Source organism: Elephas maximus, chromosome 16, assembly GCF_024166365.1.
Source record: "Elephas maximus indicus isolate mEleMax1 chromosome 16, mEleMax1 primary haplotype, whole genome shotgun sequence".
Lineage (NCBI taxonomy): Eukaryota > Metazoa > Chordata > Mammalia > Proboscidea > Elephantidae > Elephas > Elephas maximus.
The window spans coordinates 46,210,999-46,227,395 of record NC_064834.1 but is presented as its reverse complement, the minus strand read 5'-3'; the positions used below and the strand labels follow the sequence as shown (position 1 = coordinate 46,227,395).

The window sequence follows — 16,397 nt, the reverse complement described above, 5'->3', positions numbered from 1 at the left end:
ATTTTTCAATCCTGGCTTTAGATTGGAATCACAAGTGGTGTTTTGTTAATTTTTTTTTTTCACCAGTACCTGGGCTTGACCCTATGCCTGTTGAATCCAAACCTCCAGGGTGGGGCCTTGTCTTTGGAAAGAAAGACAGCAACGCTAAATGACACTTTATTTTTGTCTCTATCAGTGAGCCAAAGTCTACTCAGAAAGAATTACAGCAAATCTATCTGATTGGTCACTTTATTTGTAAGAATCACAAGTTATGCAATAGGGAGCATATAAAATCTTTGGGTGGGAAGCCCATAGTTGCCTGAGTAAGAAGAGAAGGCTCCAATGGATCCGTTTGTGATTCTGGTGCTCTGTCTGTCCAGTTTGCTTCTCTTTTCACTCTGGAAACAGAGCTATGGGAAAGGGAAGCTCCCGCCTGGCCCCACTCCTCTCCCGATTATTGGAAATATCCTACAGTTAGATATGAGGAACATCAAGAAATCCATGCAAAATGTAAGTATGTTTTATGCTCTTCAGTGGCTCGCAGGGGGTAAAGAAATTAACACCTACTTTAAAGTATAACGTATTCTAGGGTTGCTATGTGTCAGAAACCACTCAATGGCAATGGTTGTGTTTTTTTTTTTTTCTTTTTTAGAAGCAAAGTATTAAAGTAGATCATCTTAAAGCAAAAGAGCCCCCTGTGGATTTTCTTGTTTTTGTTGCTCTTTTTTTTTTTTTTTTTGGTCTGTCATCCTCAGAAATAAAGGAATGAAGTAATGCATTACAGGAGAAGAGAAAAACTTGATTCAGTCCTGGTAGCACAGAATCAAAATAATGAAGGGGCGAAGTGACAAAAGAAAGCAGCAATGCTGCCCTTCATTGTTTCACAGTTGACTGCTGTGATTTTTTGGCTGAAGGTAAATGGTGTTGGAAGTGCTTTGTGATTCGAATGTCCGTTCAGGAGTCATCTACTGTATAAGCTGTGTGTTTTGTTCAGATTAGCCGTGAAAATTAAACTTCTCCTAGGAAGGTGATTATGCCTGGTGTCAAGGGAACAGGGATGGGCTGAGGAGCAGCCTGGGTGAATGAAAGAAAGCGGTGATCAGGGAGGCCCTGGTAGTGACAGCATCCTTTTGGACTCTGCACGGAGTTGCTGTCTGTGACCTGGAAACGCCACAGGATGGAAGAAATGATTCTTCCAGGAGATGCAGCCTGTACTGGCACTACCTCTGTGGTGCCCATTCTCTTTCTGTGTGAACAATACCCACAGGTGTCAGACTGGGTTGGCCTTGGAATCACATGGACTGGTTTTCAAAAATATACATTTCTAGTATTCATCACAGTGCAACTGAATAGAATCCCCATGGGAAGAGGTGTATAAATCAGTCAGCTGGGTAATGGGCCCAAGTTAGGCATTATGGATAAAGTGTTTCCATGGACCAGAAATCAACCAGCAACATTTCAAATTTGGGTCTTCCAACTGGCTGAAAGTGGACAATGCCAGAAAGATGTTTACTTGTGTTTTATTGACCATGCATAGGCATTCGACTCTGTGGATCATAACAAATTACGGATAACATTGTGAAGAAAGGAAATTCCAGAACAATTCATGCTCGTGAGGAACCCGTACGTAGATAAACAGGCTGTCATGTGAACAGAACAAGGGAATAAGACGTGGTTTAAAGTCAAGAAAGGTGTGCGTCAGGGTTATATTTCTTCACTATACTTAGTCAATCTGTATGCTGAGCAAATATTTTGAGAAGCTGGACTGTATGAAGAAGAATGGGACATCAGGATTGGAGTAAGGCTCATTAACAACCTGTGTTATGCAGATGACACAACCTTGCTTGCTGAAAGTGAAGAGGACTTAAAGTACTTACCGATGAAGATCAAAGACCACAGCCTTCGGTATGCATTACACCTCAACAAAAAGAAGATGAAAATCCTGACAAGTGGACCATTAAGCAACATCATGATAAGTGGAGAAAAGATTGAAGTTGTGAAGAATTTCATTCCACTTGGATTCACAATCAACACCCATTGAAGCAGCAGTGAAGAAATCAAAAGTTGCATTGCATTGGGCAAATCTGCTGCAAAAAACCTCTTCAAAATGTTCAAAAGCAAAGATATCACCTTGAAGACTCTGGTGTGCCTGATCCAAGCCATGCTGTTTTCAGTCACCCTATATGCATGCTAAAGCTGGACAATGAATAAGGAAATAGAAGAATTGACACCTTTGAATCGTGGTGTTGGTGAAGAATATCGAATATACCATGGAATGCCAAAAGAATGAGCAAACCTGTCCTGGAAGAAGTGCAACCAGAATGCTTCTTAGAAGCAAGGATGGAGAGGCTATGTCTTGCACACTTAGAACATGTTATGAGGAGGGATCAGCCCCCGGAAAAGGACATTATGCTGGTGAAGCAGAGGGTGGAAAAAAAAGAAAAATTGTCAAGGAGATGGGCTGACACAGTGGCTGCAACAATGGGCTCAAGCGTAACAAGCATCTGCGGATGGCAGGGGACGGGACAGTGTTTCGTTCTGTTGTACACAGGGTAGCTATGAGTTGGAACTGACTCAGTGGCACCTAACCACAACAACAAGTTACGAGCTGAAGTAGCCCTGGTAGCGAAGTTGTTAAGCATTCCTGTGCTAAGCAAAGGTCAGTAGATGGAACCCACCAGCCCCTCCTTAGGAGAAAGACGTGGCAGTCTGCTTTGTAAAAAAATTACAGCCTTGGGAACCTTAAGGGAAAGTTCTGCTCTGTCCTACAGTGTCACTATGAGTCAGAATCTACTTGACTATACCCGGTTTTAATTATTAGCTGGGAGACACTAGAAACAAAATCGAACTTCTCTGAATCTCACTTTTCTTTTCTGTAAAATAGGGGTAAGTAAACCTGCTCATGGTATTCATGTGAGGGTAGCTATAACAATGTGTGGAACAAGTGTTTGTCCCCTCGCCTGGCACATGAGAGATTCCTCAAAAGGCAGCTATAAATTCACCATCATGTCTGTACAAAATTAAAAATATTTGAAATGGATGTGATTCAATAAAATGTCAAGAACATGATGACAATATCCGCCTGAATGATGCACAGCTTATAGATCAAGTAGTGACTTCTTTGCTAATATTTGTTTCCACTTTCCATTTCCCAGCTCTCAAAAGCCTATGGCCCAGTGTTCACTCTGTATATTGGCATGAAGCCCGCAGTGGTGTTGCATGGGTATGAAGCAATTAAGGAAGCCCTGATTGATATGGGAGAAGAGTTTTCGGGAAGAGGTCATTTTCCACTGTCTGAAAGATCTAAGAAAGGATTTGGTAGGTCTTTGTGTCTGTTTGTTGGGCAGAGGTAATGGCGAGTGTGGAAGACTGGAAAACAGAGATTGAAGAGGCGCTCAGGCAGAACTTGGCCCATCGGCGTGGCTGCCTAGGTCAGCATCGTGCTTCTTGCCAAGGATCTCCAAACTAATTTCCGTTCTCCCCCCTGTAGGGGTCGCTTTCAGCAATGGAAAGATGTGGAAGGAGACCAGGCGCTTCTCACTCATGACCCTGCGGAATTTGGGGATGGGGAAGAGGCGCCTTGAGGACCGAGTTCAGGAGGAAGCCAGCTGCCTAGTGGAGGAGTTGAGAAAAACGAAGGGTGGGTGATTTTTTTCGCTCTAACACTGACCTTAACAGAAGACGCTCTTCTTTATGGGGTCTTTGGAAACATTTCAGGGGAGGCCGAATCTTTCCTTGTGGATAGGCACTACCAGCCCATAAGTGGAGGAGGGAGGGTTTGAAGCAGAGAACAAGGGGGCATTTGTACATGCTGTGTGTGTGCATGATTGTGCACACAGAGTGCGTATAAAAGGCTTTGAATCTTTTTGTTCCCTTCTTGTCTTTATGTGAGAAAGTTATCAAGACAGAAGGTTTTAAGTCTCATTTTTTTTAGAGTTAAAAAGCAGTATTTTATGCTGCCGGGATTGTGGGTTACCTATGGCAGATCATTTCACAGGGGAATACTTGTCAGTCATGTGGACACTGTGGCTGTGACCTCATCACACTCTTATGGATCATGAGGCAAGGGTTTTTTGCTTTCATTTCATTGGAGTTTATGTTATGGTCACCCTCACTGACATGCATGAAGGTTTCTGTCAAGGTCACGGCTACAGTTGTGACCAGGTGTGGTGCTGGTCTGTGGTTTTCATCGTGTAAAATAAATAAATAAATAAATAAGAACCAAATCAGCAGCCGTGGAGTAGATTCTGACTCACAACAACCCCACAGGACAGAGCAGAGCTGACCCATTGGGTTTCCCAGGATCAGCGGGTAGTCTTAAACTGCCTGCCTTTGGTCAGCAGCCCAGCTCTTTCCCACTGCGCCACCAGGGCTCCTTTGATTTCCTAGGCGTCTCTTAGTGCCACTCTCATCAACTGTGGTTCCTGTAAACACAGGACTATTTTAAAACTATCAGCATGAATTATTTAATGTTACTCTCTGCTAACTGTATTGATATTCATATTTTAAGAAAATGTATGGTATGGCACATTTCTGTAAAATATAGAAATACCAGTTTGTAAAATTACTTACTAAGTAGATGTCAACTGCTATTAATAACTCTGCTCTAACTTCTCTAATGATGAGTTGGTTCTGTTTGTCTTTACTTATCTCTTTCTACTCCATAACTGGATTTTGGTAAGAAAGTTATTATTTAGCTCCCACTGCCAGCTCTTCTGACCTATAAAATACATATCACTATAAGAGTGGTTTTCAGCTTTGATTCCAAATTACCCTGGATTTTAATACCTTCTTTCAAAAGAACAAAAAGGAAAGACTAAAAATTGTATTTTAGCTTTGAACCCCACACACAATATATACCAAAAGATTCCCAAATATCCCCAGCACCAAGGGAAAATACAACTTTTCTGAAAGCTTAGATCCCTGCAAAGCTTTGGGTTTCAGATGGTACAGTAGAAGCTAGTCGCACAGGCTTCCTGTTATCTGATGTTTTATTTTCCCTTCACAACACTTTTGGTTCAATTTACGCTTAATTACATCTACAGATAGGAGTCTGGGGACTTTTTACGTACAAAATTTACCGTTCATTTGATTAGAATCGCTTCATTTAAAAATCTTCAACCAAAAACTAAAAAAAAATTTCCTTTGCTTGAAATTCTTTTTCTGTAAAATGATGGAATTGACCTAAATGATGGTCAAATTTTAAAATGGACTGTAACAGTTATTCCGTAGATGGTTATGTAGAGCAATATCCCACAAGTCCACAAGAGGGTGAGCCTGGCAAAAAATTCAGTTATGAAGGTGATTGGAGATGAACCCAAAAAACTCATTGAGTAGAGTCAATTTAGATTGACAGAGACACATAGGGTTTCCAAGATTCTCTCTCTCTCTCTCTTTATATGTATATAAATGCCTTTGAATTGTGATGTTGGTGAAGAATATTGACTAGAACATGGGCTGTCAAAAGAACGAACAAATCTGTCTTGGAAGAAATACAACCAGAATGCTCCTTGGAAGCAAGGATGACGAGACTATGTCTCACATACTATCAGGAGGAATCTGTCCCTAGAGATGGAGATCATCCTTGGCAAAGTTGAGGGTCAGAGAAAAAGAAGAAGACCCGCAAGGAAATGGATTAACACAGTGGCTGCAGCAATGGGCTCGTGTATAGCAACAATTGTGAAGATGGTGCAGGACCAGGCAATGTTTCGTTCTGTGGTGCATAGGGTCGCTATAGTCAGAACGAAATGGACGGCAACTAACAACAACATATATATTTAACGTGTTTCTCAAGCAATTCCTTTTTAAAAAAAAATTTTTATTGTGCTTTAAATGAAAGTTTACAAATCAAGTCAGTCTCACACAAAAACTTATATACACCTTTCTACATACTACTAATTGCTCTCCCCCTAATGAGACAGCCCACTCCCTCCTTCCACTCTCTATTTTCGTGTCCATTCCACCAGCTTCTAACCCCCTCTACCGTCTCTTCTCCCCTCCAGGCAGGAGATGCCAACATAGTCCCAAGTGTCCACCTGATCCAAAAAGCTCACTCCTCACCAGCATCCCTCTCCATGACGTTGTCCAGTCCAATCCCTGACTGAAGAGTTGGCTTTGGGAATGGATCCTGTCCTGGGCCAAAGGAAGGACTGGGGGCCATGACCACCAGGGTCCTTCCAGTCTCACTCAGTCAGACCATTGAGTCTGGTCTTTTTACGAGAATTTGGGGTCTGCATCCCACTGCAGTCCTGCTCCCTCAGGGGTTCTCTGTCGTGTTCTCTGTCAGGGCAGTCATTGGTTCTTCTAGCTGGGCACCATCTAGTTCTTCTGGTCTCAGGCTGATGTAGTCTCTGGTTTATGTGGCCCTTTCTGTCTCTTGGGCTCGTAATTACCTTGTGTCCTTGGTGTTCTTCATTCTCCTTTGGTCCAGGTGGGTTGAGACCAATTGATGCACCTTAGATGGCCGCTTGCTAGCATTGAAGACCCCAGAAGCCACTCTCTAAAGTGGGATGCAGAATGTTTTCTTAATAGATTTTATTATGCCAATTGACTTAGATGTCCCCTGAAACCATGGTCCCCAAACCCTGGCCTTTGAATCCTTCAGTTTATTCAGGAAACTTCTTTGCTTTTAATTTAGTCCAGTTGTGCTGACCTTGCACGTACTGTGTGTTGTCTTTCCCTTCACCTAAAGTAGTTCTTATCTCCTATCTAATTAGTGAATACGCCTCCGCCAGCCTCCCTCCCTCCCCACTCTCATAGCCATCAAAGAATATTTTCTTCTCTCTTTAAACTATTTCTCGAGTTCTTATAATAGTGGTCTTATACAATATTTGTCCTTTTGCATCTGACTAATTTCACTCAGCATAATGCCTTCCAGATTCCTCCATGTTATGAAATGTTTCACAGATTCATCACTGTTCTTTATCGATGCATAGTATTCCATTGTGTGAATATACCATAATTTATTTATCCATTCATCTGTCAATGGGCACCTTGGTTGCTTCCATTTTTTGCTATTGTAAACAGTGCTGCAATAAACATGGGTGTGCATATATTTGTTCATGTAAAGGGCTCTTATTTCTCTAGGATATATTCCAAGGAGTGGGATTTCTGAATTATATGGTAGTTCTATTTCTAGCTTTTCAAGGAAGTGCCAAATGGATTTCCAAACTGGTTGTACCATTGTACATTCCCACCAGCAGTGTATAAGTGTTTCAATGTCTCCACAGCCTCTCAAACATCTATTATTTTGTGTTTTTTGGGTTAATGCCAGCCTTGTTGGAGTGAGATGGAATCTCATTGTCGTTTTGGTTTGCATTTCTCTAATGGCTAATGATCGTGAGCATTTCCTCATGTATCTGCTAGTTACCTGAATGTCTTCTTTAGTGAAGTGTCTGTTCATATCTTTTGCCCATTTTTTCATCACGTTATTTGTCTGTTTGTAGTTGAGTTTCTGCAGTATCATGTAGATTTTCGAGATCAGGTGCTGACCGGAAATGTCATAGCTAAAAACTTTTTCCCAGTCTGTAGGTAGTCTATTGGTGAAGTCTTTGAATGAGCACAAGTGTTTGATTTTTAGGAGCTCCCAGTTATCTAGTTTTTCTTCTGCGTTGTTAGTAATGTTTTCTATATTGTTTATGCCATTCCTAAAGTTGTCCCTATTTTTTCTTCCATGGTCTTTATCGTTTCAGATTTTATCTTTAGGTCTTTGATCCATTTTGAGTTAGTTTTAGCGCATGGAGTGAGGTATGGGTCTTGTTTCATTTTTTTATAGGTGGATATCCAGTTATGCCAGCACCATTTGTTAAAAAGACTGTCCTTTCCCCATTTAAATGTTTTGGGGCCTTTGTCAAATATCAACTGCTCTTATGGGGATGGATTTATGTCTGGATTCTCAATTCTGTTCCAATGGTCTATGTATCTGTTTTCATAGCAATACCAGGCTGTTTTGAGTACTGTGGTGGTATAATAGGCTCTAAAATCAGGTAGAGCAAAAGGCCTCCCACTTTATTCCTCTTTTTCACTTCACTTCTCTGGGGTCTCTTTTCCTTCCATATGAGGTTGGTGATTTGTTTCTCCATCTCATTGAAAAATGTCGTTGGAGTTTGGATTGGTATTTCATTTAATGTATAGATCGCTTTTGGTAGGATAGTCATTTTTATAATGTTAAGTCTTCCTATCCATGAGTAAGGTATGTTTTTCCACTTATGTAGGCCTCTTTCGGTTTCTTGCAGAAGCGTTTTGTAGTTTTCTTTGTATAAGTCATTTACATCTCTGGTAAGATTTATTCCGAAGTATTTTATCTTCTTGGGGGCTACTGTGAATGGTATTGATTTGTTGTTTTCCTCTTCGATGTTCTTTGTGTTGGTGTAGAGGAATCCAACTGATTTTTGTATGTTTATCTTGTATCCTGCTGCTCTGCTGAACTCTTCTATTAGTTTCAGTAGTTTTCTGGAGGATTCCTTAGAGTTTTCTGTGTATAAGATCATGTCATCTGTAAATAGAGATAATTTTACTTCTTCCTTGCCAATCTGGATTCCCTTCATTGCTTTGTCTAGCCTAATTGCTCTGGCTAGGACCTCCAGCACAATGTTGAATAAGAGTGGTGATAAAGGGCATCCTTGTCTGGTTCCCGATCTCAAGGAGAATGCTTTCAGGCTCTCTCCATTTAGGATGATGTTGACTGTTGGCTTTGTATAAATGCCCTTTATTATGTTGAGGAACTTTCATTCTATTCCTATTTTGCTGAGAATTTTAATCATGATTGGGTGTTGAACTTTGTCCAATGCCTTTTCTGCATCAATTGATAAAATCATGTGATTCTTATCTTTTGTTTTATGTCTATGATGGATTAGATTACAGTAATTGTTTTTCTAATGTTGAGCTATTCTTGCATACCTGGTATAAATCTCACATGATCATGGTGAATTATTTTTTTGATATGTTGAATTCTATTGGCTAGAATTTTATTGAGGATTTTTGCATCTCGGTTCATGAGGGATATAGGTGTGTAATTTTCTTTTTTTCTGGTGTCTTTACTTGGTTTGGGCACCAGGGATATGGTGGCTTCATTGAATGAGTTTGGGAGTATTCCAACCTTTTGTATGCTCTGAAATACCTTTAGGAATAGTGGTGTCAATTCTTCTCTGAAAGTTTGGTAGAACTCTGCAGTGAAGCCATCCAGTGCAGGGCTTTTGTTTTTGGCTGGGAGTTTTTTGATTACCTTTTCAATCTCTTCTTTTTTTATGGGTCCATTTAGTTGTTCTACCTCTGTTTGTGTTAGTTTAGGTAGGTAGTGTGGTTCTAGAAATTCATCCATTTCTTCTAGGTTTTCAAATTTGTTAGAATATAATTTCTCAGAGTAATCTGATATGATTCTTTTAATTTCAGTTGGGTCTGTTGTAATATCGCCCACCTCATTTCTTATTGGATTTATTTTCTTCCTATCCTGTTTTTCTTTTGTCAGCTTGGCCAGTGGTTTTTCAATTTTGTGAATTTTTTCAAAGAACCAACTTTTGGTCTTGTTAATACTTTCAATTATTTTTCTGTTTCATTTAGTTCTGCTCTCATTTTTATTGTTTTTCTTCTTTTGCCTGAGGGTTTCTTTTGTTGCTTTCTATTTGTTCAAGTTATAGGGATAATTCTTTGATTTCGGCCCTTTCTTCTTTTTGTATATGTGCATTTATTGTTATAAACTGTCCTCTGAGCACTGCTTCCACTGTGTCCCAAAGGTTCTGATAGGAAGTGTTCTCATTCTCATTGGATTCAATGAATTTCTTTATTCCATCCTTAATGTCTTCTATGATTCAGTCTTTTTGAGCACAGTGTTGCTCAGTTTCCAAGGTTTTAATTTCTTTTCCCTGCTTTTTCTGTTATTGATTTCTACTTTCATGGCCTTATGGTCTGAGAAGATGCTTTGTAATATTTCAATGTTTGGGATTCTGCTAAGGCTCCTTTATGACCTAATATGTGGTCTATTCTAGAGAATGTTCCATGTGCACTAGAAAAGAAAGTATAGTTGGTTGCTATTGGGTGGAGTGTTCTGTGTATGTCTATGAGGTCATATTGGTTTATTGTGGCATTTATATCTTCCATGTCTTTATTGAGCTTCTTTCTGGATGTCCTGCCCTTCACTGAAAATGGTGTGTTGAAGTCTCCTACTATTATTGTGGAGTGGTCTATCTCCCTTTTCAATGCTGTTAGAGTTTGTCTCATATATCTTGCAGCCCTGTATTTGGGTGCGTAAATATTTAATTTGGCTATATCTTCTTGGTGTATTGTCCCTTTAATCTTTACACAGTGTTCTTCCTTATCCTTTATGATGGATTTAACTTTAAAGTCTATTTTGTCAGAAATTTATATTGCTGCTCCTGCTCTTTTTTGCTTGATATATTTTTTTCCATCCTTTGAGTTTTAGTTTGTTTTTGTCTCTAATTTTAAGGTGTGTCTCTTGTAGGCAGCATATACATGGATCGTGTTTTTTAATCCATTCTGCCACTCTCTGTCCCTTTATTGGTGCATTTAGGCCATTTACATTCACCATAATTATGGATAGGTATGAATTTAGTGCTATCACTTTGATGTCTTTTTTTGTGTGTTGTTGACAGTTTCTTTTTCCTTTTTAATTGTATGTGCTAAGTAAATTATCTTTATATATTTTCCTTTCCTCCTGTTCATTGTTGTTGATTTTGTTTGTCCTGAGTCTCTATTTTTTTCTGGTATTTTATTTTGGTGAGCAGGATAGTTTGTCTCCTTTGTGGTTAGCTTATTGTTTACCTCTTTTTTCTAAATTTAAACCTAACTTTTATTTCTTTGTATAGCCTTATCTTCCTCTCCGTTTGGAAGATCTATAACTGAATTTCTCAGTCCCTCTTTATTATTTTAATGCTGTCCTCTTTTACATAATAACATCACTGTTACCCTGTTTTGAGCATTTTTTTAATCTTGATTTTTTTTTTTATTATTTCCCTGTCAAGGTTGACTTCTGATTGCTCTACCCAGTGTTGTAGAGTGTTGGGTAGATACCTGATATTATTGATTTTCTAACCAAAGAACTCCCTTTAGTATGCCTTGTGGTTTTGGTTTGGTTTTTACAAATTCCCTAAACTTCTGTTTATCTGGAAATGTCCTAATTTCACCTTCATATTTTTTTATCTGAAACACAGTTTTGCTGCATACTTGATTCTTGGGTGACAATTTTTTTCCTTCAATTTTTAATATAAATCATCCCATTGCCTTCTTGCCTGCATGGTTTCTGCTGAGTGGTCTGAACTTATTGGCTCTCCTTTTTAGATGACTTTTTGTTTATCCCTAGCTGCTCTTAAAAATTCTCTCTTTATCTTTCATTTTGTCAGGTTTGATTATAATATGTCTTGGTGACTTTCTTTTAACATCTACCTTATGTGGCGTTCAATGAGCAGCTTGGATAGATATCTTCTCATCTTTCACGGTATCAGGGAAGTTTTCTGCCAACAAACCTTCAAGAATTCTCCATGAATTTTCTGTTATCCCTCCCTGTTCTGGTACTCCAATCACTCGTAGGTTATTTCTCTTGAGAGAATCCCACATGATTCTTAAGGTTTCTCCTTTTTTTAAATTCTTTCATCTGATTTTTCTTCAAATGTATTAGCGCCAAGTGCTTTATCTTCAAGTTCAAAAGTTTTGCCTTCTGCTTGCTCAAGTCTGCTTCTCTGACTTGCTATTGATTTGTTTAGTCCGGTAATTTTATTATTCATCTTCTGAATTTCTGATTGTTTTCTGTCTAGAGATTTATCCAGCTTATTAAATTTTTCATTATGTTCCTGAATAACCTTTTTAAGATCTTCTGTTGCTTTTTCTGTGTGTTCCTTGGTTTGTTCTGCATATTGCCTGATGTCTTGAAGGGTTCTGTATATTAATCTTTTATAGCCTGCCTCTGGTAATTCCAGGAAGGCACTTTCATCTAGAAGATCCCTTGAATCTTTGTTTTGATAGCTTGTTGAGGAGACCATGGTCTGTTTCTTTATGTGACTTGATACTGACTGTTGTCTCCGAGCCATCTATAAGTTATTGTCTTAGTTTATGCTTGCTTACTGTGTGGTAGCTTGTTGCTTTCTTTTGTTTTGATATGCCCAAAGGGGTTGCTTGAGTGAGCTAGCTTGATTATTTTCACCTTTGGAGCTCTGACTTCCTGTCCCCAGATGGCTAGAGCTGTTATCAGGTATATCAGTCTATGAGTCCATTGACTTTTCTTGTATGAATTCAGCTCAGGTGTCCAGGTCGCTGATCATCAAGTGCGTGGTACAGGCTCTGTCCTACAGACTTAGTGGGGCAGGAGTGAATGGTGTAGGTAGCAGTATCTCGTTGCAGCAGGGGGCTGAGAATCATCCCCCACGTGTCTCTGAGGAAAACATGTCCCTGTTCCCTAGAGTGTACAGGTGGGTTGGTTCTGCAGATAGACCATGGGCACCTAATTTTGGGGGGTTGTAAGGACTGGGAGGTACCAGTTATCCTTGGACTCCTGTTGCTGGTGGCTGCATGACCTGAGTGGAGCCACCAGTCCATAGGTCCCTGATGTGGGTACTGAAAAAAAAAAAAAAACCCCGTTTAATAGGCAAAACAATGTCAAACATCAAACACCCTCCTCTCCACTGCACAGCTGAAATGGTTGTAGTCTGCAAACAAGGGCCTATTCTCCTGAAATAGGCCCACACATGTTCATGCAGTGGGGAAACTTACTCCAAGTCCACGGACTGTTTATGACTGGACAGGAGACGCTTCAGTCCTGAGCTCCCCGTTAGTGGAGCTGGCAAATTATCTTTTCCCCCAATCGCAATTTTATTCGTTCTCCAAGGCTGGGAGGATGGCTTTAGGCGTTTGACAGGGCCTATCTCTGGCCCAGGGAAGTTAGACGCTGAAGTTGGCTTTTGGAGCGGCGGGGGGGGGGGGGAGGGGTAGGAGGGGCACTGTAAAATATACTCAAGTACTTAGCTTTTGGCGAGAGCACCGTTCTTCTCTGGTTCTGGAGGTGTGAGTAGGCTGTGCGGCTTGCTGCTTCTCCCTGAGGAAACTGCAGCAGAATGCTAGTAGCAGCCCGCTGCCGCAGCTCCTGGGAATGGTACCTGAGGGCTCCCCGTGATTCAGATCTGGTAACTCCTCTCTGTTTCTGAACCATCTCTTTCTCCCCCTGCCCCTCAGTTTGATTTCTAAGCTTCCCTTTGATGTTCAGGTCTCTTAGCTTGTCATAAATATACTCATTTCACTTGTTTTTCCAGGTCTTTGTTGTAAATAGAGCTCTCTGGAAACGTCTATTCCACTATCTGGGCTGCTCCTTTCTAAGCATTTTTTTTTTTTTTTTTTTAGTTTTACTGTCCTTTAGGTGAAAGTTTACAGCACAAATTAGCTTTTCGTTCTAAATTTTATGCACAAATTGTTCTGTAACATTGGTTGCAATCCCTGTAATGTGTCAGCACTCTTCCCCTTTCCAACCTGGGTTCTCCTTGTCCACTCATCCAGTTTTCCTATTCCTTTCAGCTCTCCTGTTTTTGATTTTGGCAGGTGTTGCCCATTTGGTCTTATGTACATGATTGAACTAAGGAGCAGCTTCCTCAAGTGTGTTATTGTTTTATACTCTGTCTAATCTTTGGCTGAAAGGTGGACTTGAGGAATGTCTTCAGTTCTAACTTAGCAGGGTTTCCAAGATCTATAGTCTTAGGGGTTCTTCCAGGCACTTTCAGAACAGTAAGTCTCCTCTTTTGTTTTTTTGGAATTCAAATTTTGTTTGATATTTTTCTCCTGCTCTGTCCAGGACCCTCTATTATGATCCCTGTCAGGGCAGTTTGTGGAGGTAGCCTGGCACCATCTAGTTCTTTTTTGGCTGAGGCTGAGGGAGGCTGTGGTTCATGTGGTCCATTAGTCCTTTGGACTATTATATCCCTTGTGTCTTTGGATTTTTTCATTCTCCATTGCTCTGGGTGGAATGTGACCAATATATGTATCTTAGATGGCCACTCACAAGCTTTTAAGACCCCAGATGCTTCTCACCAAAGTAGGATGTAGAACATTATCTTTATGAACTCCATTGTGCCAATCGACATACATGTCCCCTGAGACTGTGATCCCCAAACCTCAGGCCCAGTAAATTGGTCCCTAGAGGTGTTTCTAGGAAGTGTCTATGATTTTACCTTGGTCAAGTTGTGATGACTTTCCCTGTATTGTATGTTGTGTTTCCCTTCACCAAAGTTATCACTTGACTATTATCTACTTTGTGATTTCCCCTCCCCATTGCTCTCCTCCCTCGTAACCATCAAAGATTCTTTTCTTCTGTGTATAAACCTTTTCTTGAGCTTTTAGAAAGTGATCTCATTCAATATTTCTTCTTTTGTGACAGATTCATGCGTATTGTGAGATGTTTTGTGGATTCATCCATGTTCTTTATGTTAGGTAGTATTCCATTGAGTATATCTATTATGATTTGTTTATTCATTTATCTGTAGATGAGTACTTAGGTTGTTTCCATCTTTTTGCTATCGTGAGTAATGCAAGGCTCTATATCTTTATGTGAGCAGGCTGCCCCATCTTTCTCTAGAGGAACAGCTGGTAGATTCAAACCACTGACTTTCTGTTAGGAGCTGAGCACTTAACCACTGTGCCACCAGGGCTCTTGATTGGAGATGATGGATACTACTTTCTAGAGCAGGAAAGAACCCTCTTTTCCCCAACAGAAAGTAAGAAAGTAAAAAAGAAAAAGACTCCATTTATCAATTTACTTTTTTCATTTTTTTTTTTGCCCTACATATCATTTAATTATGAAATGAAAATTTCTCATTTTATTTTTATTAGGGAAACTATCTACTCAGAATGTCCCTTTGTTTGTATTAACCTACCTACTCATACTGTGAGGAAGGTTTTTTTTTTACTTTTGTTCCTTTAAATACCCAAATTGACTTGTAAACACTCTCTTTACTCTTTCCTTCTGCTGGTTCTGTACCTGATTCCTTAACTATTCAGTATATATAAGAAGTGTTTAGGTCCCTATTTTCTCCTTTCCCTTATCAATGCTTAATTGTTGGCAAGCTTTGCAGACATATATGATTCTATCATCATAACTTAGATTATTGTTGTTGATGTTGGCAACCTTATGTATAATAGAATGAACGCTTTCCTAGTGTGTCAGTGCATCTCATTGAGGGTTTTCCTCATTTTTGCTGGTCCTCTACTTTACCTACTATAGGGTTGATATGAGTTAGAATCGACTTGACAGCAATGGGTGTTTTCTATTTTATCAAACATAATGTCTTTATTTAGGGATTGGCCTTTTCTGATGACATGTATAAATTAAGCCAGACAAATCCTCCTCCCTCACAGGAGCATTCTGCTTACATTGCTTCTAAGGCTGATTTGTTCATACTTCTCGCAATCCACGGTATATTCAACATTGCTTGCCAGCACCCCAATTTTAATGCATAAATTCTTCTGTCTCCTTTTTCATTGTTCAGCTTTTGCATGCATTTGAGGTGATTGAAAAGACATGGCTTGGATCAGGTCGACCTCAGTCATTAAAGTGACATCTTTGCAGTTTAGAACTCTAAAGAGGTTTATTATTATTTTTTAGAAAATTGTCTCTTAATTGTTTTTTTCTTTTACCCTCCAAAATTATAGGCATCTTGATTTAGAATGGTGTAATTAAAATGCAAGGGAAGTGAAGGCAGTTTTGGGAACATCATTATTAAGCTAGGAAGTAAGGAAAAGTCAATTCACTTTGAAGAGACTATAGGCATGCATGAATGTGTAAGTGACAAGGGAATTTCTAGGTACATGTTGCTTCAAACTTTCTAAAGTTATTTCAGTGACAGTTTTATATGTATATTTTAATGTTATTTTTTTTATGTTTCCAATTCTTTAGCCTTGCCCTGTGATCCCACTTTCATCACGGGTTGTGCTCCCTGCAATGTGATGTGCTCCGTTATTTTCCAGAATCGTTTTGATTATAATGATCAGAATTTTCTTAATTTGGTTAAAAAATCAACTGAAAACATCAAGATTCTGAGCTCCCCTTGGATTCAGGTGAGGCCAATACCCTTTCTTTGAGAAGTGCAAAATTATGTAATGGACCAAGCTGTGAAATGAAAGTTTGAACACAAAAATCCTGGCCAGAGCTTAGCAACCTGGAGTAAACATCTGGGAAATATAACCAACCTCTTTATTTTACACAGAAGAAATTGAGATCTCAGAATATAGAGCTCTTTTCAATCCCATTGGCTCCCTACACAGTGGTTTTTCTCCTAAACCTCAAAGCCCAGTTTCCATAAAGTACTATGGTTACTGCCCCAAAAGTATGCCTATAGCAGTCATTGGAGATCCAAGGCCCTTGCTGAAAGGCTTCCATTACCAGTAAGGCTTGTCCTTCATTCAATTTGTAGTGACATATTCATCAGAAA

General features: G+C 39.6%; 1 protein-coding gene across 2 annotated transcripts in view; it reads left to right on the top strand.

The window, feature by feature from the left end:
• The first annotated feature begins 321 nt into the window (after positions 1 to 321).
• LOC126059555 (cytochrome P450 2C19-like) overlaps positions 322 to 16,397 on the top strand; it is a 34,772-nt gene continuing 18,696 nt past the window's right edge. For both annotated transcript variants that reach the window (XM_049855317.1, XM_049855316.1), the window contains exons 1-4: positions 322 to 489; positions 3,135 to 3,297; positions 3,470 to 3,619; positions 15,863 to 16,023. In XM_049855317.1, coding sequence (XP_049711274.1) covers positions 322 to 489; positions 3,135 to 3,297; positions 3,470 to 3,619; positions 15,863 to 16,023 — 642 coding nt within the window. The remainder of the gene's footprint in view (positions 490 to 3,134; positions 3,298 to 3,469; positions 3,620 to 15,862; positions 16,024 to 16,397) is intronic.